The sequence below is a fragment of the Hesperophylax consimilis genome, chromosome 24 (genome assembly GCF_061612785.1).
Source record: "Hesperophylax consimilis isolate HC1 chromosome 24, BYU_Hcon_1.0, whole genome shotgun sequence".
NCBI classification, from domain to species: domain Eukaryota; kingdom Metazoa; phylum Arthropoda; class Insecta; order Trichoptera; family Limnephilidae; genus Hesperophylax; species Hesperophylax consimilis.
In genome coordinates, this window is record NC_142859.1 from 16,601,885 (window position 1) to 16,629,550 (window position 27,666).

General features: G+C 33.8%; 1 protein-coding gene across 1 annotated transcript in view; it reads right to left on the reverse strand.

Annotated features, from left to right (window-relative positions):
• Window positions 1–14,766: 14,766 nt before the first annotated feature.
• Window positions 14,767–27,666, reverse strand: part of Vps15 (vacuolar protein sorting 15) — a 46,194-nt gene continuing 33,294 nt past the window's right edge. Inside the window, exons 22-25 of the mRNA XM_089646596.1 lie at window positions 26,864–27,022; window positions 25,004–25,155; window positions 24,084–24,265; window positions 14,767–16,975 (exon numbers count right to left, since the gene is read on the reverse strand). Of these exons, the coding sequence (XP_089502722.1) occupies window positions 16,756–16,975; window positions 24,084–24,265; window positions 25,004–25,155; window positions 26,864–27,022 (713 nt within the window). The 3' untranslated portion in view covers window positions 14,767–16,755. The remainder of the gene's footprint in view (window positions 16,976–24,083; window positions 24,266–25,003; window positions 25,156–26,863; window positions 27,023–27,666) is intronic.

Consider the following 27,666-nt stretch of genomic DNA (forward strand, 5'->3'; position numbering starts at 1 on the left):
ACCATTCACATTTACGTCACATATTTTCCTTGCACTACTTTATTCGTTCATTCGCTCTACATGCCCAAACCATTTAAGAGTCCCTTTCTTAATCTTACTCATTACGCTTACATCAGCCTTGCATTCTTTGCGGATCTCTACATTTCTCACACAATCAAGCATGGTTTGACTTTAAGCCCTTGAATTAAGGGTATGTTTTTGTTGTATAAAACATTTTTTTACTTAAAGGCCTGGAATTGTTTGTATGTTTGCTGTAGATAACATCGTTTGAATTTAAGGCCTGGAATAATTTCTTTTTTTACAATATAGCACTCTCAAAAATCACGAGCCGCGATTGGCTATAATCTATATCTTACAGTTGATGCTAGAAGTTATTTTTGATGATACTAAAGTCCCAACAACCTGGAGCCAGTAGGACTATGGCATCTTCAAGCGGAATATGTTGTGAGGTTTAAGGGAGGGGGAAGGGATGGGAGGTTGGGAAGTACTAGGCTATTCAGATGTAATCGCTAAACATAACTAAAGCCATTTCAAGCATTGTTTCGATTCTGAAGTGTCCACCACTATGCAATGTCAAATTTTGGTTGTTTGAGTTGACTAACTAACCAACCATCATGCCGTTTCCCGCGGGGGTAGGCAGAGAGGACGGACCGCCAAACAACTCGGCCTTGGACCACACTCCTTGCCTCATTCACATTCATACATTGAATTAGGTATCAGAAAGTACTAAAATTTACTTTCTTTTAATGCTATGAAATTGAGACATGTATAATATCTAATATTGTTTTGGCATATTTTAAGATATAAGACCGGTTAGTAGCCAAGTGGCCAGGAGTGTTGGGTTCCCATTGCAACGTCACGGGATCAATTCCTTTGTTAGCCAAGTCCTCATTTCACCAATATTCAAATATTGTCAAGTTATTTGTAAACCGGGAATGTTTGAATCTCATGAAGAAACTCTCAGTATCGCCCTGGTGTAGGAAAACCATTCAGAATTGAAACATTGCTTGAAATGGCTTTGGCCGTGTTTGGTGACTAGATCTTAATAGCCAGGTACTTCACCACCTTCCTCTTTCCCATCTTCCCCTCTCCACTGCCTTCAGCCTCTCAACCAAAGATATTAGAAGAACGAGATGTGCTATGAGCAGTTCATACTGTGTGGAATTGTTTTGCCCAGTGTCGCCGGTTTTGTTCACCAATACTACTGCACACCTTCGCTTACGCTAAGGTATCTGCACTAATACATAGAACAGATTTCTGTGCGTACACGTCCCGATAGTATTCAAAGTACCCTAATTAGGTAGTACTCCGCCTACGGTCCGGCGGCCAGCATAGCATATCTCGTTCTTCTAATATCTTTGCTCTCAACATACCCCAATTGGGGATGCCATGGTCTCACTGGCTCCAGACGGTTTGGAGCAGTTGGGATTCTTGTGCGGTCTCACATTAAAACAAGAAGAGAACCTTTCCTGAATAACTCATATAACCAGCTACCAGATGATATAGATTAATTATGAAGTTGATCATTATCTATATGAATAAAAGATCGGTTGTACCGCTTCATGGTCAATATCTATAGGCTAATTGATCATCAAATGATATTTACTGTATCGTATATTGACTTATATATTATTTCATACTTCAATGTTGCAATATACTGTTAGGAAAGTTTAGATAAGAGATTATCTTATGTTGAAATGTAATAGACAAATTAGCAATACAATTGAAAAATAATTCTAATATGGATTCTTTGAGATGTTTCAATCTTTGGTCAATTAGTGATGATAATAATTTGATGCGATATAGCAAGGGAATCGGTCCATGTGTAGTGTCCGTTTAACGTCAGAGTATTTCCGCTTTGCAATAAATTATTAATAAATGGAATATTTCTGAACGTATCCGTAAACTAAAACTTTTGAAAGACGATAAAATACGCTCTCATATTTTATTATTGGAAAAAATAATATTTTTTTAAATATATAATTTTAGAAGGAAACATAAAATGGCTCACACGTTTTTTGTAACTAAAATTACTGATAACGAAAAATTATATAAAAAAAATTATTTTATTAGAAAAATGTATTACAAACGTTATCGTAACCTCACTTTTTTGTCATTTCATATAAAAATAATTAGTAAATTTAAGCATTTATATTATATGATATTTACAGCAAAACACGTGCAGCCTATAATAATTATCAAATGTGGCAAGTTTTTTTTTTCAAATTGCGGTCATACCTTTGGTTTCATAAAGTTGCACATTCTAATTCTTCTGTGGTTATTAATAATAATATTTGGCTAATTAATATAGCGCCGTTTTTGTGAAAAATCACCTCGACGCTCAACCTCATGCTGGTTAACTTCAATTTGAATATAAAGCGTGGTGTTTTCTCTTTCTAACACTGTTTAAATCATATTTCTCACCGCAACAGTAAAAAAAGCGAACAAATTAGTCTGAAGGGTTAATTATAAATTTTTTTGTGACATTAATATTATTATGCTATGAATTGGATGACAGAATAATAGTCAAAATTGTTTTAATTATATAGGTTAAGATAAAGAAAAGATGTTAAAATTAATAGTGCTCCAAAATTGTGGACGGACTTGTTGAATCAAATATGTAGCGCAATTTAATAGAATTTTTGGGAACTCATTTGATAGAATCTCATTTATGAAGAATATATAATTTCCTTTGATTGAACATTTGAAAGTTTTTACCACTTTTACGAATGGTCTGCAATTTATTGTGAATCATATTGTCGACGGCAATCCACGTACATAACATCACCGTGTAAGTCATCTTGTAATGCCATTCGACCACGGTAATAAACCTACATCGGTTGGATTAATTTACGATTTTTTCAATGTAAACGGATAGTCCTCCAGCGAAAATAGTATCACCGCGCATCTCGATTGCCTTCCATTAGGATAAAATCATGGCCGGTTTTTTAATCTCTCCTGAATAGTGGCCAAATATGATTTACGCGGTAATGGGTTGCCGTCATCGATATCCTCGTTCGGTATGCAATACCGCGAATGTATAAATTTTTCAAAAGTGATGTTTTAATGCCATTCTATTTGTAATCTTTTTCTCCATGTATGTTAAACAGAATGCTTAATATTTGTTAAATTGTTTCTTCCAAGGACAATACCGCATATCGTCGCCGTTTGGGCAATAGTCACCAAACTACAATGCACATTTCTGTTAAAATGTTTCTTCCAAGGACAATACCGCATATCGTCGCCGTTTGGGCAATAGTCACCAAACTACAATGCACATTTCTGTTAAAATGTTTCTTCCAAGGACAATACCGCATATCGTCGCCGTTTGGGCAATAGTCACCAAACTACAATGCACATTTCTGTTAAAATGTTTCTTCCAAGGACAATACCGCATATCGTCGCCATTTGGGCAATAGTCACCAAACTACAATGAACATTTCTGAGATACTGCTAATTAAGCTAAAATCATCTTCAATCAAGAGGTAATACAACATTGTATTGGAAATTATTAGTTTCAAAAACATCAAAGCGCAATAAATTAACAACATACAATGTACAATAGGAATTATAATGGATAACATATAATAAGAAAAGTAACATGATGTTTATTTCGACAGTAAACATAGCAGAGAAAACCTAATGGCAATTATATAAATCAATGATGATGTGGAAATGTGTGATGAATGAATAAATGAAATGTTCATTTTGGTTGTGGATTTGTTTTTCTGTGTCACTCTTGTTCAATGAACTCGGATTTGCTTTGAATGTATGTGTCATTTTCAAAATTGGAACTGATCGTGTGAAGATTTCAGACAAGTTATTAAAGTACCTACCCATAATATGTATAATTTTTTAATAGAAAATTGTCATTTGTAATGTTTGAACTGATTTCTCAAGAAATCTGACTAGCCTGTGATTTTTCACGGGTCTACGCTAGTGGTGAGCCCAAAAACGACAAACACGTTTGCACAACATGTTTGGAGTTGAAAAATGCCCAAACTGTTATTTATAATCCGCACAAACAGTTTGTCCGTTTTGTCGACTCTTCTAACTTATATCAAGAAAGCACGAGTATGAATGAAAAAGAACTATTCCAAACGAATAAAATTATCTTATTATCTCGCACTAACGTCGTAATAATATGTAAGAGTGAGATAGGTCTGTTGCAGGCGAAAAACAGTACCTGTTATTCCGGGAAAAAACACTATCTTAACGTTTCACACTTAAGAGCGCGCAGGAGCGCTGAGAAATTTTAACGATAGGTATTTGTAAAAATTATTTCTATTTCGTTCATCTCAGCGGACACAGCAAAAGCGCTATCGGTGTATTGGTGAACCCCACTGCGTGTGTGTGCGTGGCTGCAGGTGTTCGAAGCACGAAACGTCACGCCGCGCCGGATAGCGACTTCGCGTCAAATTATCGCGATCAGTTCTTATTATTTCATTTACTGTTATTAATTTATTCCAAAAATTAAGTAGGTGCCTAGGTACATATTCGTAATAAAATAGCGAGGTCTACATTATTTAATATTGTATTGTACTTAACTTTATTATTATTATTACTTACTACAAATATGTACGTAGATACATTTATTTTGCCTCCGTGGTTGAGGGGTAAGGCTCTCGACTTCGAGTCCGGAGGTCTCGGATTCAAATCACGGCGTGCGCAAGTAAATTGATTTTAATTAATTTATGTTGTTTCACAATATTAAAAATAATATTCATTAAAAAGAATATTAATTAAATATAATATAAAATAATTGTCTGGAGAAATAATGATACACGCGGCGACTTAGTTACGGCCAAATCAGCTATCAGCTTACAGGGTTTTGTAATACTAGTCCAATTAAGTCGCCAATTGGGGAATCCACAGTCTCACTGGCTCCAGACGGGAGCAGTTCGGACTCTTGTGCGGTATTCACATACAAAAAGTCACGTCGCAACTCGCAACTAGAGCGCCTGCTGTTCGCTCATCACCTCAGTCACATCGCGACTTGTGCGTAGTTATATACATGTGACTGCCTGCTCCGAGCTCATCTTCTGCACACGCACAAGTAAATGAGACTTGTGGGTGCGTGTATACAGGTTGCTGCACACATAAAAAAGTCATGTCGCAACTCGCAACTAGAGCGCCTGCTGTTGACTCATCATCTCAGTCACATCGCAACTTGTGCGTAGGTATATACATGTGACTGCCTGCTCCGAGCTCATGCCATGGAAGCCCACATTATAGCAGAAGGGTTCTCGAGAAGCATGGAAATGCATGGATTGAAATTTAACAAACTAGTTGGTGATGGCTACTCCAGCATCATGAAAAAAATAATGCAACAAATGCCATATGGTCCTAACCTTATTGTACATAAAATAGAGTGCAAAAATCACTTACTCCGCAATTTTTGCAACAAAATGAAAGCACTTGGAAAAAAAACCAACAACGCTAAAGGCTTTGTACCAGTTCATATAAGGAAAAAGGTTGAAGCAAACGTTTTACGCATGAGAAGAGCTGTAGTTGGAGCAGTAAATTACAGGAAAGAGCAAGAAAACACAGTACAAAGTGATAAAATAAAAAATTTGAAAATGGACATAAAAATACCGCAAATCATGTGTTTGGTGATCATAAAAATTGTGCATCGTACTATTGCAAGCCGGAGAAGTATACTGATGATCCAAATTTAGTAAGCGATCTTCGAGATTGTGGAATATGGACTGATATCCAACAATTCTTATTGTCTCTAATAGCAAATGCAGAAAGTCTTATTATTGACGTGACAAATAACACTGTGGAGCAATTCAACAACGTTATCGCCAAATTTATAGGTGGAAAAAGGGTAAATTTTACTACAAGAGGATCTTACCAAGAAAGATGTTTTGGAGCAGTAGCTTCGTGGAATAGTGAATTGGCAACCCATTCAAGAATACAAAAGAAAATCCAAGGCCACAGTCCCGGCAAATACACGAAGCACTTTATAGAGACAAAACGACGTTCGAAGGAGAATACACAAATGTGTCGAAAAAAAAAACTAAAGTATAATGAAAATACGACAGAAAAAAGAAAAAAAGTTACAGGGCCCGATGAAAATTATGGTCAATTGGAATTAGAACCAGATATGCCATCTGAAATATTTGAAACGAAAAAAGAGGAATTTCTCAAAGAATTATCTTCAACGAATAAGGAAGAGCTCGAACGGAATACGGTAGGCCAAAGCAATAACAATCTGTGGGCAATTGAAAGACGTAAGCGGATAACGGCGTCTAACTTTGGAAAAATATATAAGTTTCGGCAAAAAACTTCAGTTACGGGAGTATTAAACTCTTTACTGTACTCACAATTCAAAGGAACTATGGCCACAAATTATGGAAAAGAAAATGAAAGCCTATCAATAGAGCAATTTTCAAAAAAAAACAAGTTTGCAGGTATCCGCTTGTGGGCTATTTATCGATAAAACCAAAAACTTTTTAGCGGCAAGTCCGGATGGCCTTATCGGTGAGGATTCTATAATTGAAATTAAATGCCCTTATAGTATAGCAAATATGTCACCAGAAGAGGGAATTGCACAAAAGATAATTGATTACTTTAAATTGGAAGACCATTCTTTAACATTAAAACGGAATCATAATTACTTCTACCAAGTACAAGGCCAGTTACATATTACTCGTCGTAATTATTGTTATTTTGTTGTGTGGAGTCCAAAAGGTTTGCTGTATGAAAAAATTGAGAGGGACGATGAAATCTGGCAAAAAATCGTTCCACTGTTAGAAAATTTCTACCACCAATGCCTTTTACCAGAAATAATTGACGGTCGCATACCAAGAAATTTACCGGCGAGGGAAAGGTCTGGACCATAAATTGTTTTAATTTCATTGTGTAGATGTTAAACAGTAACTTTTTTTACAATAAAGCGTTTAAAAACAAAAAATATTAAATCATTGAAGAAGATTGAAAATGTCAAGTGATGTAGGAGGTATTCCCAAAAGTGCATTTTTCCGTAATAATATAACGTATTAAAAAAGTTAAATAAAAACAAAACTAGTTATGTGTATGTACCTAATATGTAGCACAATAAACAATATGGTGCCTCTTATACATAGATTTCAATATTCATTTGTATAAAATATGATATTATAATAACATAATCGATTCAACAACATGTGGTAGATGCATGTACCACTGAACATACGCTGTACCAGCATTCCATCAAACGATCAGTGGTGTATGTACTTACCATCACACATTTTCTTGTAAAATATATTTTTTTTAAATCTAGAACAATATATATAGTCAAATATAAAAGTTTTTTTTTGGTTCGGTAGTTGTATCTTAAAAAAAGTGTCCTATAAAGGGATAATATTATGTTGAGTACAACCTTCAAAAGTTATCAAAAAATATTTTAATTAATTTTTGTGTTCCATATCCAACTCGGCAATACGGAACGGAATCATCTCGGGGTCTGTCTGTAACAGGTGTTTTTTTTTCAATTTTTTTCCATTAATTTATTTGACGTAAACAAATTAAATTTGTCACAATAACTTTAGTAAATAAGCTCGGTAAGTATTGGCACACTCAAGATAAGTCACCAAACAGAAAAATAATTTTAAAAAAACATCGATAACTTGGGACATGACAACACTAGTGGACTAGTGTATCGATATAATTATTGAGAATGTCACATCACTTCGTTGACTGTATACGTATTCAACAAAACCCTCTCCGCCCCCCCTCACCCCCGAATACTGAGAGAAAGGGACACATGCACCTCAGCCTGATAATACCTAAATAAAATTGTCAAAATCGAGGTTTTGTAGTCCTCATTTTTCTACTCCAAAACTGAACCGATTTCCAAGATTTTTTTTACCAAATGTATTGGAAGAAAACATTCTATGTCTGTACGTTTTGCTTTTTTTAAAAATACATCGTCTTATTTGTATACTGAACGTTTGTTGATGGCGTTAAAAAAAGGCAATTTTAACAATTTTTGAAGGGTTATAACTCCTATAAAAAGTAACTTATCAAAAAAATCAAAACGTACCGACACGCTTGCGGTCAATATTCATATTATGTAAAAAAAATATTTTCTCTAGTGTCAAAATCCAGAGAGGGAAATGAGGAATACGTTTGTATGGAAAAAACACCACCCGGTTTCCTCTTAAGGCCCATTACGGGTAAAGAGCGAGAAGGCAATCCACAACAGGTAAGGGCTGTTTTCTGTAAGGCACCCTGTTTAGCTGTTTTTTCCGGGAAAAAACACTATCTTAACGTTTCACACTTAAGGCCCATTACGGGTAAAAAGCGAGAAGGCAATCCATAACAGGTAAGAGCTGTTTTCTGTAAGGCACCCTGTTTAGCTGTTTTTTCCGGGAAAAAACACTATCTTAACGTTTCACACTTAACACCCATTACGGGCAAAGAGTGAGAAGGGAATCCTGTTATTTTTAAAACGGGTTGAAATTGAAATCACATAAATAAGGGGCTGTTTTCCGTTTTCCATTCAGTTGTTTATTATTACAAAACGAGAACGAGAGTAACGAGAAAAACGAACAGACCTCACCAAAAGGCTCGTATACTGAGTGTTGATAGTGTAAAGTTGTTTATTTTCTGAACGACGAATTCTTGGTTATGTGAATATAACTTAATTTCATATACCTAGCTATCTCGCCCCTATAGATAGCAGGGTTTTATTACTTTTATTGTTATGGGCTGTAACTTACAGTTACGCTACTAACCCATTACTAATTCACACAAATTACCTCAAAAACGGCTCGTTTTTTTTCAACAGTTTGGGTAAACAGTTGACGTTTTACAAATAACAGTTCGTTTTCGTTTTTTAAAAAGAACAAAAACGCCCACCACTAGTCTACGCTGGTATGTTGATGAAATAAACTTTAAAATTTATGTAACGGAAATTTCTAAGTTTTATCTACTCGGATTCGTAAAAAGTTTAAAGCATTCAAATAAAATTATTTCTCTAACATTAAAATGTATTTATTTATGTACATATCTCAAAACTTTTGAATGCGGGTTGATGACTTTCGATGATGGATTTGTATTAAAGCTGCAGATACACATGCTGGTAACTCACTCAATAGCATGCCAGTTGCGTTCTTCAGTGTGCCAGTAGCTCGTTTTTTTTGTTCAAAATGGCTCGACAGGGTGATGAAAGGAATCTAAACGTCAATATGCCCTATCAAAGCTATCAGTGCTTGTGGATTACAGGTATGCCGCCTTACAAAAATTAAATTGCAGTTCATTTCTTATTTCTTCCCAGTGGCGGCTTGTACACAAAAAAATGGGTGGTGCGCTAAAAATATGGCCAGTCCCTATGTGAGGTCAAGTAAGCCTTCAGCGGTGAAGGGAACTAGCAAATAACAATTTTGAAGCTTATACCGACCTGCTGGAGTGATCAGTATGTGAGCTGGAAAGTAAAGTGGCGCCATCTCGCCGTAGAGATTAACACTAGAAAGACCGAAGCGGTCATTTTGACCGTTTCTCGATGTAATATGACGATATTTTGCTTTATATTTATGGTAATGATCTGATTTTTTTTTACTTTTCATGATTTATAATTTAACGACCATGGTGAAAAAAATCATGTACGTACCTTATTTATTTATTGTAATATAATGATTTATACCTACAAAGACCGCCGCGGTCAATGTGACCGTTAGGGCCATTTTAAGCTGAGTTTGTTTAGGATCTTCTTTATCCAAGTTTAAATATACCCATTCCAACTTATACATGTTACTACTAATTTCCCTTTCTATTTCTTTCGGTATCATTCTTACTAGATCTGCACTGTGGGTGCAAGTTGTTAGTATTATACCGCATATTCTGTGCGTAAGTATTTCAAGTCATCAAAAATTTCTTTTTATTTTTGTAGATTGTGTTCTAATTATTTTTGCTATAGTTTTATTGAAACTTTGGAACATAATATCATATCGATATAAGAGCTCGTAGAAATCTTACCGAGTCGGATATAATGGAAGAACTAGAAAGACTTCAAAACATTGCAGAGGATCAGTCAGATGAAGAATGTTGTGCCAGTGAAATTTATGACACCGTTTTTGTTTTGGAGCCCAATATTTCTTCATCAGAAGCTACAGAATTAGATGAAGATCTTCAGATGACATCGACATCTTTTCCTAGAAATCCGATTTCAAATCTTCGTGGTCGAGGGGTTAGAATAAGAGGCAGCCGTGGAAGAGATGTACACAACTTGTAGGATGTTTTTCTGCAAGAGTAACAGAACTTCCGGAAATTGGAGATATTCAGTTTGGAGATTTCAATTCATTACCAGAATATGTCATTATAATGAAACTATTACAACCGTATCTCAAAAAGGGACGAAACATTACAACTGATAATTTTTTTACTTCGATGAAGCTGGCAGAGAAATTACGAGCAGAACAAATTATTATCGGAACGATGAAAAGGGCCAGGAGAGAAATACCAGCAGTTTGCAAAACCATTTGTACTCCACGTTATGAATCATTTATTTTGAAAGCTAACAATGGTACTACACTAACTGTTTATCAAGGAAAACCGTAGAAAAATGTTATGATATTGAGTACAGTACATCCAGATGTTCAATTTGTCGACGGAACAAAGAAAATTCCCGAAACGATTGAATTTTACAATTCTACAAAATATGGTTTCGATATAATCGACCAAATGCATCGAAAAAATTCCGTAAGAGCTGGAAGTAGAAGGTGGCCTGTGCACGTTTTCTACAACATACTTGATCTAGCCGCTATAAATGCATGGATAATTTATAAAAAGGTAGCAAAAAAATTATTATCTCGTCACAATTTTACTATACCTACAGCTTGTTGGAGAACTAAGGTCAGCATATACAAATACCAGAGCTGGTCCATTTGTGTTTGCTCCTGAAGAATTGACAGAAAAGGGAACCGGAAAATAAAACTTCTAAAAGACGACAGTGCCAAATTAATAAAAAATGTAAACAAAATAAAACATCTGACACATGTGATAATTGTAAGAAATCTGTTTGCGGAAAGTGCCTCGGAAATTATAAAAAAACAACAGTTTGTACTAAATGTGCACCTAATTGATTAAAGTAAATCATTTCAATACATAATTATTGTTTTAGTTATTTAATATTATGCCAAATTTTACACAATTACAATAATAATAAACTCGCATGTTATCAGCGGTCAAAATGACCGTTGTGGTCTTTATAGGTATGGAGCAGTACCCGGTCTTTCTAGTGTTAAGAGGCATCAGCGAGTGCCGTTCACGTTTCGGAGAAATTTCAATACTATAGTCAGTATCCACGCTTTGCGCGTATAGATAATTGGAGTTCCCAAGTGACGTTTCTTGATGAGCGATATGGAATTCGCTCGCACCACGTGACTTATGACATGTGATACAAAGAACGAAAATTCGATCCGGTTGAATTTAACTTAATTCTAATAGTAGTCTAAGAGTAACGATATAATATTACTGTTATTTGTTTTGAATTTTATTAGTTAGTTTAGTTATTTTCATTTATCTATGACGGTTGATAATTATTATTTTTAGATTGGCAGAAATTTTGGGAGTGCGTTCAGTGGCGTTCCGCCACTGTTTCTTCCGTGTCCTCCTCAGCCAGCTACGTCCGTACTAGAGATATGAGTAGCTAGCACGCCTGTATCTTGTATGCAAGCAAGCTACTTGCCTGTGTATACAAGCACGCTAGTAGTTATCATGCCGGCATAAGTGTTGCGGTTTTTTCTCTCTTTTGAACAGTTTGTTTCATTTGTATGTCGAACAATGATATTCTGATTGTTTCAAATAATGATCCTCTTACATTATAGAATTTTCCTACTTTCACAGGTCAAAAATTCATTTAGTATTAAATCTATTTGAGTTTGATGATAGGCATTAATTTAGTATTAAATCTATTTGAGTTCGATGATGGGCATTCATTTAGTATTAATTTTTGTGATTTACACATTCCTTTTGCAGAATTTTTGCTCAGATTTATAATATTTTATTTGATTATTTTGCTGATTGTTGAAGAAACCAAGTACCTATTTGATATTGTTATTTAATCACCCCCTTACTAAAACACCAGTTTTAAATTTTACACAACTGATAAACAACCATTTAACTATGCTATATGGTTGTTTATCAAGTAAGGCCCTCAATGTTTTGTTTATTGGGTTATTACAAAGAATAAAGAACACAAGAAATGCGATGTGGACATTGTTTGGTAATCCAAAAGTTTGACCATTCTTTGCTTAAATTTCAAATACAGAAATTCATTTCACCATCCCTAAAGTTTTCACTTTTTATCAAACGTAATGATGATATACAATGTCTGGTAGTGTAAGAGAGACAGAGCGCATGCTAAATGCGGTAAAACCAAAAGATACTAGGTCAGTGGCAACATCAGTTTCCATTCAAATCTATATGGAAAGCATTTCTAGTGTTTATTATCTATTCAGTGCGTTTTTGTATTTTAATTAATAACTCTTTATACTAAGAATTCGAATTTATATAGTGGGCACATTGTATTCTGTTAATATATTTACAAATAAATACAATTATTACTTTACTGTAACCATTATTGTTTTTCTTAATTTATCATATAAGGTCTAACAGAATAATTTCCCCCTGGACCAATGCCATCTTTAGGGATGCTGTGTAAGGGTTTTTTTGAGGAGAGGAAGGAGTGAACCTAGGTCTTGTCATACATGTCACAGTTGTAGGAGGAAGGAAACGCAGACGCCGGCAAATCATTCCATAGCTGAATGGTTAAGAACGAATTGTAGAACCGATCCATTCTCATGTGACAAATGTCTATACGAAATACCAGTAAAAGGACAGCATCCCCGCCTGACGTCTGTATTCTAACGATTGCAATCCGTTTGTTGAGATAGTTAGTATTATTATTATTAGAACAGGTTGAACTTGGATCTGTGAGCAGAGGATTAAAAAAAAGGTTTCAAATTGATATTTTTAATGATACTTAGTGTGTTTTTTCATAATACGTATTATGAAAAAAATATTTACAAAACATGAAGATCACAGCAAATTCAAATGTATTACATAAAGTTACATTTACTAACTTACAAATGGAATCAATACAATAACATAATTACATATGTAATATTGTGTCATGATAAAGTTTTAAGAATACATATTAGCAGAGGTTTATTTCGAATTTAATCTTAAACCAAACAAAGTAAAAAAAGATTAGAGTAATACTTTTGAAAAATATAGACTATGAAATATAGGTGTAGCATAAAGTATGTATCTAATAAACTGAAATAAAAAAAATGAAATTGTGACACTAACCAATTTAATTAAAAATCAAGTAAAGCTATGTAAACAACTTAAAACTTTTATTTTCATGCTGTTTTTAAAGTTTCTGTTAGGTAGGTAGGTTCTTAAAACTTTACCCCTAAGGCCTCTGGCATATTCTGTCAGAAGGTCGGAACATTTCCGCTTTTCAAAAAAATCGAAATAAATTAAATATTTCTGAATGTATCCTAAAACTAAACACTGTTTTTGAAATGTGATGAAATACGCTTTCTCATTTTATCATTAGAAATAAACATAACATTTTTGAAATGTTAAAATTTTGATGCAAACAAAAAAAATTAAAATGGCTCACCTTTCGTTTTTTTGTCACTAAAATTACTGATAATTAAAAAAAAATAAAAATAAAACTTTTTTTTTTTCAAATTGCGTTCTAACCCTTGGGTTTTATTAAGGTGCACATTTTAATTCTTCTGTGGTTAACTTCTAGATTTGAATATAAAGCGTGGTGTTTTAGACTATATTTTTCACCATGACAGTAAGGGAAACAATGATTTCTACGAGACCATATGAGTTGTTAAATGGCATTACGTATCGTTGACATATTGACAAAAAACGTTAAGTTGGAAATATGACATTTAGCATCGAAAACCCATACTTTTTGTATTTGTGTGCCTCTCTTGAAAGAATTGAGTTTTTATATGTAAAAACTATTTATTCATATTCACATTGCGTATGTATGGGCGCAAACAAATAATTCGTCATAATATTGTAAAGAAATAACTTGCAAAAAGAGTATTTTAATAAAATAATTAAATTACTGCCATCTATGAATGTGTAGATTATATGAAGGTTGCGTTATACCTTAAAGTTTTGTTGCCAGTATACTGAAGATATATTAAATTAACTGTTGGCATATTATAATTATACATATGTCCAAAAATGAGAGATTAACAAAAATTATATTTAATAATTGAATATTGAAATGAAAAACGAAAAATGTGAAACAAAGGAAAGTCGAATCTAGGAATTGAGCCCAGGACCTCTTCCTTGCCGGGGAAGTGCTCTTACCACTAAGCTAATTCAACCATATCAACTAACATAATTTTTAACTGAATTAATTTTTTACTGCGAGGTACCAACATTATCTTCTAAATATTGTAAAATTATGTTATTAATAATGATTACTGGTTATTTATTTGGCAAAGCATAGCGAAAAATTAATATATTGAATCTCTTGACAAGTCAGTTTTTGCGAACGTAACTGTATATTTAGATGAAGGGTTATTCTTTTAATTCAATTTATTTTTTCAAGACTTTCGTTTGAACCTCAAATTCATTCATATCTGCAAAAAAATTAAATATCAGCATGTTGCAGAAAAAAAATAAGGAAATTGATAATGTTAAACAAAGCAGAAATAAAATTCTACGACACAACCTATAATGAGATCAAAAGTTGAAACCATTTTCAAAATCAAATTGCAATATTCTGTATATGTTTTTACAAAACAAAATTTTAACAGCCAACAAAACTAAATATGTCACGGCAGGTCTGAGAGTTGCTTCAATAGCTCAGTGGTTTATAGCAGTTTCTCGACTAGCAGAAGATCCCGGTCATGGTAATAACATTTTTACACATTATTTTATGCATAATTTATTAATAATAATAATGATAGCACAATTTGCATAGCGCTGTTTTTGTAAAAATATCTATTGATATAATATTTAACAAACATACTCTACAATACATTATAAAAATAATTTTGATTTAATTACTTAAATTTTCAATATTTGAGCCCTGATTATGGAAAAAAGATACTTAAAATAAAAATACGAAAATGTGTAAAATAAATATATGTAACCTAAAAACAAATTATATTTTTATAAGCTTCAATAGGCCTAATTTAGGAAACTGAATATGCAAAATTAATTGAGTATGCAATGCCATGTAAAAGGCATTATTCCTCAGAAGATCAGAAGGTTTAAATTTATCAACGATGAAAATATAATTCTATCTAATATTTTTTTTATAATGAAAAAAGAATAGAAGTTTTCTATAAAGAAATAAATATTTAGCTGCTAATAAAATTAGAATAACTTTCTGAAATCAACAAAACATAATGCAGTATCAGGATGTATCTAATATCAGCACGCTTGTACCACGTGATATGCACCGTCCATTGGGCAGTAAGTAACTTAAGATTGGTATCGTCAGTGGTGGCATGTGAAATATGTAAATAAAGATTGTTGTTTTAAATTTAAAAGTTTAAAAAAAAATAAATTTTTTCCAACAGATTACGCAGTTCAAAACAAAGCATGTTCTTACGTGTCACAGGAGACATCTTTATAATATAGGCATATAAAAACATACGCATATTCGAATGCAACGTTGTATCAAAATTTCAAAGCAATCGGTAAAGAACTTTCCGAGATATAAGATTTTGAACAAACGAACATTAACATTTTTATTTATATAGATAATAGAAGATGTCACCGTAAACCAAATCTACATTATTTATTCCAAACAAGCTCAGGAATCTATGGTTAAAGTTTTTGAGGTTCATTCTGATACACCCTGTATAAAATAATTAAAAGAGTAGTTCACTATTGATACAATATGATATTATGCAATAAAAAAATGTACAAAATTCTCTTTATAGAACCTAAATAGTGCTAAAAATTTCAGAAAGAAAACACTAGCATGTGTTTTAAAATCGTATTTCTGTAGAAAAGGAAATATGTATGTTGGTATTTCTCCTGGCTTTTATCACCCTCTACATCTCCATGTAGCCATTATGAACTCAATAACCATACAAAGATTTAGTCCTGGGTCGATCATCATCGACCCGATCATTTCCTGTCAGCTTAGTCAACACCCAAGATGGACGTGGTGAGTGACCATAGATTTATAAATTTTGAAGACCAAAAATAGAGATAATATCTGAAATGGGCTATCATTGCGATTCCAGCCTGGAACCTCAGTGTCCGTCCATTTCAGATTAACCAACTCTATTTCTGACTCGAGACGGCCCAGTGTACACAATTAATACATCTAAAGTCTACGTCAATACTGCGGCGACACACTGATCAATCTATAGCATTTTTGTAATTTTAAACTGCCCACTCACAAAGATCAAGTAAGATGATTGATCGACCCAGAACTACTAAGAATACAAATCAATCTGTAACTGTATAAAACAGAACACTTACAAAACAGAACATGATAAAAGAATATTTCGATAATGAATACGCAAATCAACTGGACATTATCGAAGCTATTTCCAGACATAGAAGATCTCTTAAGCTTCGGCGCTTAGCAGGTAAAAATGCTGCACCGAATAAAATCCATAACCGAACTTGAAAAACCACACAGCTTACTTTATATCATAAGGCAATGCATGCCACTGCTTTGTAGCCATTACGAAGTCGACAACCAAGCGAATAAAAGAAAAATTTCAATATAATAAACAACTTAATCGAACAGTATTGAGGCTATTTCCAGACATGGATGACCCCTTGAGCTTCGGCGCTCAGCAGATAGCAGTGTTGGGCCGTCACAGTGGCCAGACAGGTGACGGGGGCCGTGTGGTGGGGCCCGCGGGGCTCGGGGCCGCAGCGGGAGGGGTTCTCCTCGTGCAGAGAGGACACGGTGGGCGAGGCGGACACGCAGGTGCTCTCCTGGATGACGGAGGTACCGTCCACTAGGCGACTTCTGTAAAATATACAGTTTATTAAACTGGGAAAATTAGGTGGAGAATTTTTTTAAGCAAAACTAACTTACTCCACATGAATATATAATAAGATTTTATATAAATCCCATTTGCTAAAAACTGAATGTCACCCTAGCTGTCTTTATTATCTACTTTGTTTATTTTTAGGAATAATGATTGATAATTAATTATGGTTCAAATTACTAATCTAATACATATTTTATCTTTTTGAGCCCCTTTTGACGATAAAATTAAATGGAGAAAGACTGGTTTGCAAGAAACCCATGTTATTTACCCTCTTCACTAAATTTCGCAAGAAGATTATTTCATTTAAAATTAAACAGTAACTTTGTAAACATCACTTATGGGTAAATACTTAATGCCGACCGGGTTTCGCTACAACCGTAGCCTCATCAGGGCAGTATAATACTAAAAATCTAAAAATTAAATTAACATGTGTAGATATCACGGTAGGTGGACAGTCTGAGCTACAGTGGAAGAGGTAGGGATAGTTGGGAGATTGGGAGGCGAGTGTTCTTTGTCAATAGGGAACAATCTGAGTATAGGGCTTTTATTTAGGTTTATTTGGTTGTTGATGACTTTGCTATTGACGTTTATGGCTTTCCTTAACTCTAACGCTTCTAAGTTATCCAACCTAAGACCTATTCCGTTTTTATGTAATAGGCTGACGCCAGTATTTTTGTCGAACGTATGGTTTGTTGCTATGAGGTGATTTGCAAATTCGGAGAATCCATTACTGTTTAAGCATCTTAGGTGTTCTTTGACTCGCGTTTTGATATTACGCGCTGTTTTGCCTATGTAAAACGCGGGACAGTCACTACATTGCAGTGAGTAAATACCTGAGTGATTTAACCGATGTTCTTTGTCTTTAACGTTCATCAAAAATTTACCTATACTATTGTTAGTGTAAAACGCTGGTTTGATATCTGGTGGGAGGTTTTTTATGCTTTTTTGAGAGAAATTATCGATGTACAAAATTCTACGCCATTGTTGAGGTTGATTATTATTAGTTGATATATTATTATTATGAGGGGAGCTGTTAAATAGAAATTTGCTTGTCGATAATCTTTTTAATTTCTTGTTTAGGATGTTATTGACCATATTTGCATTATAGCCATTATTAATCGCGATTTGTTTAATCGTCGCTAATTCTAATAAGAAGTTGGAATTTGATAACGGGACGGTAACTAATCTATGGATCATGGAATGGAAAGCAGAATGTTTGTGGGAGATGGGATGGTTAGATGAATTATTAATAGTTGTATCAGTGTAAGTGGGTTTACGATAGATTTTAAATTCTATTTTATTGTTAATGATTGATAGGGTGAGATCTAAAAAGTTTAAGCTAGAATTAGTTCCTATTTCTATTGTGAATTTAATTTTTGTATGAAAAGAGTTTATTAGTTTTAGGAAGGAATCAAGTTGGCGCTCAGTACCTGTCCAGATACAGAAAACATCATCGACATATCTCTTCCACAATAACACATTCTTTAATAATGGCGATTTACAGTTAAAAATGTTATTCTCTAGATTGTCCATAAATATGTCGGCGATGAGGGGAGAAGTCGGAGCTCCCATTGCCAGGCCATCTGTTTGTTGATAAAAAAGTTCATTGTATTGGAAATAATTTTGACTTAGACAAACATTAAATAGGTGAGAAAGTTCCTTAGAGAAATTATTTGGTAGTTTTGAATTTTGTAATAATTTGAACAATATGCTTTTACTTTCATCTACGCGAATATTTGGAAATAAGTTAACAACATCAAATGAGACTAATTTTGAATTATTCGGAATATGTAGATTTTTCAGTTCATCAATCAAAGTGAATGAGTTCTTAATGGTGAATTTCGGAGCAAACACTTTAGAATTATTAAATACTTCAGTTATAAATGAAGCTGTTTTGAAATTCGGAGAATTACAACTTGACACGACCGGCCTAATAGGTTTGTCGTTTTTATGGATTTTTAAGAAACCATATAATTTAGGGGCCAATGGATTTTTTGTTAGAAATTTTACTTGTTGGTATGAATTGTCTTGAAAGATAGGGGATTTGCATGAATTCAAAGCACTTTTAATGTTATCTAGGTATTTGGTAGTGGGGTCTTTAGGTAGAATGTCAAATTTAGTAACAATAGTATAGGTAAATTTTTGATGAACGTTAAAGACAAAGAACATCGGTTAAATCACTCAGGTATTTACTCACTGCAATGTAGTGACTGTCCCGCGTTTTACATAGGCAAAACAGCGCGTAATATCAAAACGCGAGTCAAAGAACACCTAAGATGCTTAAACAGTAATGGATTCTCCGAATTTGCAAATCACCTCATAGCAACAAACCATACGTTCGACAAAAATACTGGCGTCAGCCTATTACATAAAAACGGAATAGGTCTTAGGTTGGATAACTTAGAAGCGTTAGAGTTAAGGAAAGCCATAAACGTCAATAGCAAAGTCATCAACAACCAAATAAACCTAAATAAAAGCCCTATACTCAGATTGTTCCCTATTGACAAAGAACACTCGCCTCCCAATCTCCCAACTATCCCTACCTCTTCCACTGTAGCTCAGACTGTCCACCTACCGTGATATCTACACATGTTAATTTAATTTTTAGATTTTTAGTATTATACTGCCCTGATGAGGCTACGGTTGTAGCGAAACCCGGTCGGCATTAAGTATTTACCCATAAGTGATGTTTACAAAGTTACTGTTTAATTTTAAATTATAATGTCACATCACAAAGTAACCGCTTCATATGAAGAAATAATATTAGCAAGTACAGCTATTAAAGCAAAAATGTATAAAAAATTTACCGTAAAATATAGAATTTCGTGTGTGGATATATTCTTTTACAAACAGTGTCTTAAAATGAAAGTTTTCCCTAAATATCTGAACGCTAAGTTTAAAAATATGAACAATAAACCGGACATTTCAAAAACATCTGTATTTAAAGCTAAAATTGCATGGTTAAAAGAAGACCTAAAAAGTGCATATAAAATGAGAAATAATATTAAATTAACGTTAAAAGTTTTACACATAGAATTGGTGAACGAATTACACCCGGTTGAATGGGATCTGTTTGACGACAAAGTTAGAAACTTCGCCTCTATAAAGGCCTACAAAAAACGTGAAATCATAAACAAAAAACTAATTAACCTTAATCTGTCACAACATAAAAATAATAACAATGAACCAGTAAAATATACCCATCAGTTCTTCGACCGGTTACAGAATCTCTCATCAGTTCAGTTCCAACCAAACGAGCTGACTCTGTTATCTAAAGGTTTAAAATACAACTTAGATTATAATAAAAAGAATTACATTAGTGCAGTGGAAAACGTTGCAGTGGACATCGAGACCGCGTTATATAATAAACCTGGACCACCTCTATACAAAAGTGCAGAAACAATAAAAAAGCTCATTCCTACACTTAAAGTCAACCATAATCGTGAAACATCCATTATGCTGAACATCAGGAAGAAATTAAAGGATGAACAATTAATTTTAACAAAGGCTGATAAAGGCAACACGATAATTATAATGAATAAAAGTGACTATAATTCCAAAGTGCAAGACTTTATTAAGACGGACAAATTTGACATTCTACCTAAAGACCCCACTACCAAATACCTAGATAACATTAAAAGTGCTTTGAATTCATGCAAATCCCCTATCTTTCAAGACAATTCATACCAACAAGTAAAATTTCTAACAAAAAATCCATTGGCCCCTAAATTATATGGTTTCTTAAAAATCCATAAAAACGACAAACCTATTAGGCCGGTCGTGTCAAGTTGTAATTCTCCGAATTTCAAAACAGCTTCATTTATAACTGAAGTATTTAATAATTCTAAAGTGTTTGCTCCGAAATTCACCATTAAGAACTCATTCACTTTGATTGATGAACTGAAAAATCTACATATTCCGAATAATTCAAAATTAGTCTCATTTGATGTTGTTAACTTATTTCCAAATATTCCCGTAGATGAAAGTAAAAGCATATTGTTCAAATTATTACAAAATTCAAAACTACCAAATAATTTCTCTAAGGAACTTTCTCACCTATTTAATGTTTGTCTAAGTCAAAATTATTTCCAATACAATGAACTTTTTTATCAACAAACAGATGGCCTGGCAATGGGAGCTCCGACTTCTCCCCTCATCGCCGACATATTTATGGACAATCTAGAGAATAACATTTTTAACTGTAAATCGCCATTATTAAAGAATGTGTTATTGTGGAAGAGATATGTCGATGATGTTTTCTGTATCTGGACAGGTACTGAGCGCCAACTTGATTCCTTCCTAAAACTAATAAACTCTTTTCATACAAAAATTAAATTCACAATAGAAATAGGAACTAATTCTAGCTTAAACTTTTTAGATCTCACCCTATCAATCATTAACAATAAAATAGAATTTAAAATCTATCGTAAACCCACTTACACTGATACAACTATTAATAATTCATCTAACCATCCCATCTCCCACAAACATTCTGCTTTCCATTCCATGATCCATAGATTAGTTACCGTCCCGTTATCAAATTCCAACTTCTTATTAGAATTAGCGACGATTAAACAAATCGCGATTAATAATGGCTATAATGCAAATATGGTCAATAACATCCTAAACAAGAAATTAAAAAGATTATCGACAAGCAAATTTCTATTTAACAGCTCCCCTCATAATAATAATATATCAACTAATAATAATCAACCTCAACAATGGCGTAGAATTTTGTACATCGATAATTTCTCTCAAAAAAGCATAAAAAACCTCCCACCAGATATCAAACCAGCGTTTTACACTAACAATAGTATAGGTAAATTTTTGATGAACGTTAAAGACAAAGAACATCGGTTAAATCACTCAGGTATTTACTCACTGCAATGTAGTGACTGTCCCGCGTTTTACATAGGCAAAACAGCGCGTAATATCAAAACGCGAGTCAAAGAACACCTAAGATGCTTAAACAGTAATGGATTCTCCGAATTTGCAAATCACCTCATAGCAACAAACCATACGTTCGACAAAAATACTGGCGTCAGCCTATTACATAAAAACGGAATAGGTCTTAGGTTGGATAACTTAGAAGCGTTAGAGTTAAGGAAAGCCATAAACGTCAATAGCAAAGTCATCAACAACCAAATAAACCTAAATAAAAGCCCTATACTCAGATTGTTCCCTATTGACAAAGAACACTCGCCTCCCAATCTCCCAACTATCCCTACCTCTTCCACTGTAGCTCAGACTGTCCACCTACCGTGATATCTACACATGTTAATTTAATTTTTAGATTTTTAGTATTATACTGCCCTGATGAGGCTACGGTTGTAGCGAAACCCGGTCGGCATTAAGTATTTACCCATAAGTGATGTTTACAAAGTTACTGTTTAATTTTAAATTATAATGTCACATCACAAAGTAACCGCTTCATATGAAGAAAAAAAAAAAAAAAAAAAGATTATTTCAGTTACTGGTCAGTCACATTTTTGTAAAAACTTGAATAAAATCGGTTTTGGGAAAATGTTCCTACTGCTCAGAAAAAATACTTGCAATTTGTCGATGTGGAAGAAGTGAAATAAAAATTGCCAGAAGCACTAAAGGCATCAAGATTGACATGTTCTAACCATCAAACATACTAATTTCGATCGTCTGTGATGATATGCTTGATTTAAATATTCCTGCGTAATGTAATGCAATGCGTAAAATTATTTCGATGAACTTTTAATTTTCAAAATTGGAACCGATTGTCGGAACCAAGCAGAAGTAGGTAACAAAATTATTTTATTAATTCTATATTTGAAATATGTTTTTCTTTTGTCTAAATCTGTCAAATCTGTATCACTAATGATTTTTACAGTTGTACTAACGGTGTTCATTCGATAGATATTTATTTATTTATTATTTATTAACGCCCTATCAGGCTTTTACAGAGGAAATACATGGATAATAGCATAAATATATAAAAAAAATCAAATGCTAATACTAAGATTAACATCAAATCCAAATAATAACACCTGATATTGTAAATAAAGCAAAGTTTCACATATAAAATAACTATGTACATTGTATATTCATATATGCATTCATGTTTGTTGCAAACCAGTAAAACTGAAAACAGGAAAATAATTTACTCGTAAGGTATATAAAAAATATATATCGTCGCGTGTTCGATTCCTCGGCTGGCTAAGTCCTCCATCACAACACAAGCAACATTTTCGGCTTTCTGTGGTGGTAGTAGGAGATTTTCAAACATTGTTGGGTTATTCGTAACCCGGGAATGTTTGTCTTTCTTTAAAAAAAAAAAATATATATATATATAACATACTGATATGTATTATAAAGCAGAAGAATTAAAAAAATAAGAAAAACAAAGCCAGTTGTATCTTTAGAAAAGAAACTAATTAATAAGTAATGACAAAATACAAAAGCTGTAATTATGTAATATTGAATTTAAATAGTAGTACTTGAAATGGTAAATAAATTAAAGTATAATATACATATCAAGTATGTCCGTACATGCATACAGTCATTAATATAAGATAAAACATCGGAAGGTATAGAGACAAGACTTTTTTAAAAGCTAATAAATAATACAAGTTAATAACTAGCAAATAGGTCTGAAATTAGTTGCCTTTTGAAACTCACAAAATTATAAACACCAAATATATCAATAAGTTCACAGTGTTTGTTGTTTGCAAGGTGAGACAAATATGTTATAAATACTTTCAGCTTCACAAATCTAACAATTATAATATCCCATGATTTTTCACAGCGCTAGTAGATAATAAAAACAAAGGAGATGGGTAATAAACCATTATTACATAGTATGAATCCACAAGCAAAAAAGTGTTGCCAACATCGTTCACTGATAATACTGCAAATCGAATCTACACTCAGTGGTGCCTCGCCTTTGTTTCTACCTACACACCAAAAGATTAGATTTGATGATCTGTGCAGTTTGGTCGTAGCTCAGTGCCAATTGGTAATCTTCCATGCCAAATCTCTCTTTCTTGTTATTGTCTATGGTTAGGACAGTTAGGAGTGCGGTATTTACAAAAAATAAGTGAACTGAAATCATACCTATAAGTGACGGATGCATTACTGGAGAGTAGTGGATCATTTGGTGCTCCAATCAGAATGTAGGAGTCTTCTGGCTGGTCCAGATCCCAAAATCTGATCCTCTGATCCGAGCCCGCCGTCAGGAAGTAAACCGAGTCATCTACCACTCCCCCGTATAAGGCGCTGATGTATTGTGAACACGGCTGGAAATAACAAACAATATTTCATTAATTGAATCCATTAACCTTTGGAATGCCAGATTCCCGGTAAGTTCAACTTCTGTAATAACTTGCTGAATGTTATTTCTTACTAACGCACTTGTGTTTGAAAATAATGTTATTTTTAAATAACCACAATTTCATTGCTGGCAACCCGGGGGTTAATTAAATTTTAATTTTAATACATGTATGTTAATCGAAACTATATAATATAATCGTCGACCTATCTTGTAAACCTCGTAAAATTGTTCAGGAGACAGTTCAAACTGGTTTTTTTTTTTTTTGGAATGGAATTCTTAAATTCCAAAGTACAGTTTGTACACAAGTGGACTTTTCTGTAGGCCTTTTTAAGATATACAATTCCGTAATACATTATTTTGATGTATCTCATAAGGTTTGTACAGCGTTAACAATGTAGTGCCAGAAAATAAACTTTTTCGATTTGATTATAAAACATTGACTTTTCTCTACTTTCTATAAATATAATATGCATGTATCATATATGTAAACCTTCTGGAAGAAAATCTCTAAATGATAGTGAAAACCCTATCAAAATCCGTTGCTTAGTTTAGAAGAACCAAGCGCACAAACAGACAGAGGCAGATAGCGACATTATTTTATACTATTTAGAGAAGATTTAACTTGCCTGATAAGACCAGAACCTACAGTAGTTAAAAGCATTACTTTGACTGGATGTGTCAGCGGTTAGTTCACTTAACTTACCACATTATAAGTGAGCGGGGGCCTGTTTGAGGGCCACAGCACAGACTGCCTCTGAGCACTTTCCAGGCTCCAGATGGCTGCTTCGTTCCCGGCGGCACAAACTGCCCAACAAGGCTCTGTGGGGTGGGCTTTTATGCTGCGAATCCTGCTCTCTTAAACATGAAAAACATACATTTAATATCTTAAGAAGACAGCTCAACGATCCGAGATGGGCATAATCACAGAAACATGGCAAATGAGATAATAATAATAATAATAATATTTGGCTAATTTATATAGCGCCGTTTTCGTGAGAAATCACCTCAAGGGCGCTGTACAAATATATTTCTTAAATAGTTAATACTAGAACTACTGACTTATCTCTAAGACTTATATCTAGTGACTTACGACTAAGGCCTATAACTACTATCTTAACGACATATATACGAGTATTTACATATTTAGCAACTTACAACTAAAATTAATATTAACAATCTAATCTTACTAACGCCATAAGAAGAAGGAAGTTCCATTATATTAGGGTGTTTTATGGTTAGCTGGATATATATGTTAAATGAATGAAATTAATGAATAAAAGATGGCACAAAAGAAAATCAATAATGGCAGTAATATAGTAATGTACAGTAACCTTAGCACAATATTAAGCATTTTTGTAATACAAACAGGGTGCTAACTTGGCAAAATTTTCATTGTGTTTCAGCCAAAGATATTAGAAGAACGAGATGTGCTATGCGCAGTTCGTACTGAGTGGAATTGTTTTGCCGAGTGTCGCCGGTTTTGTTCACCAATACTACTGCACACCTTCGCTTACGCTAAGGCATCGCTAAGGTATCCGCACTAATACATAGAACAGATTTCTGTGCGTACACGTCCCGATACCGTTCAAAGTACCCTAATTAGGTAGAACTCCGGCTACGGTCCGGCGGCCAACATAGCATATCTCATTCTTCTAATATCTTTGGTTTCAGCTGATTCTATTTTTGTAATAACTTACTTTTTTTTTTTAACAATTATTTTTTTGTTAATTGTACTGTCTTACTAGATAATGTGTTCATCTATCTATATAAATAAAAATTTTAATGTTTTTTTGTTAAAAATCTTAAAACTCCACAACAATGTTGCATTCGAATACGCGTGTATTTTTATATACCTATACTATCAGCGCCATCTGTTGGATGTAAAGGCAATATGCGCTATTGTTCTCTCTCTGCACAGACAGATTTAGGCACAGCGAAGCGTGGCGGGGAGCAGCTAGTATATTTACAAACAAAAGTATATAATCTACCATAAGTAGTTTCCTCAGAGAAGCCAGTTATATTCAGAGGAATGATTTTTTAAGGACACGCTGGCCAACAAGATGTTAAGGGACGTTCTTGACTTACTTTAACCAGTGATTCCTGATATTATTTGAAGTAAAAATTTAAATAAAATTTTGACCTCCGGTGACAAACTAAAAACATAAATAAACGGTATATATTGCATAATTAGGGCTGGGGTGAGGGGTTTGGCGGTCACTCGGCTTAGTGACCAGTGACGACATGTGAAAGAAATAAAAAATAATAAAAAAATAAATAAGTGTAAATATATCCGAAGACCACATTTAAACATTTTTTACTCCAATTAATGTCAGGAATCACTGTTTAAATTGAGTCAAGTGCGCCCCTTAACATCCTGTATAAGAATATAATTTATGAAAATAAACTGCCAAATCCAAACCCAGTACCCAAATAAAAAATGGTTAGGATTTGCTATCCTACAAAAATTTAATGTACATTATTCATTAACTCTGAGACACCGTATTGTCGGTTTCACAAGGAAATCGGATATAAAATGATGGAATAGAGAATATTTATAACATACCTCTAGGATGAACTAATGTCGTGATTGGAAGACTGAACCTGAGGTCCCAGACCCTGATGCGTCCACTGGAAGTGCCCACAGTGAGCCACCCTGTGTTGCTGACGTACATGCAGGTGTAGACACCTTGTTTCAGGTCACCCTGTAGTTTCCAAGCATTTCCTGAAAACCATAAAAACGTTGCTCATTTCTCAAATGAATATGTAATTTATACAGGAGGCTTCTGTCATTGATAACTTTGGGGTCGAAGGACTTTTTGAGGAAAGGAAAGAATGAACCTGGGTCTTGAAGTGACTTATTGTAAGAGGGAGGATACACAGAGGCCGGTAAATCTGAGTTGTAGAAGTGACCCTTCCTCATATTTTGCTCAAATGTATTGTCAACTGAGTATGAATGTTTAGTCGAGTTTGGTGTGTCTCCCAGCTGAGCGTAAGTGTTGAAAGGATCAACAATGCTAGTTCTTTGGACCACCTTTCATTGAAATACAGATAGAACAAACACAGCTATCACATCATGTATACAATCCATACATTAAGATATGGGAAAAACATACAGTAGAATCCGTGTTTTGTTTATGACCATTATTAAACTTTACAAATCTGGCTGTTTCAATGCAATCTCTCAAATCAAGCGGCAAGTTTTGACAATCTATTTTACTGAAACTTAATGGATTAGGTATGTGACAGAAGCATAGGTCAGATTAATGGTCTATGGTAGGCCACAGAAGCAGAATTTGATCAAATCAGGATCTCATTCTATATAATATTTAAACATGTTAATAACAACATCATTACCATAAATATTTA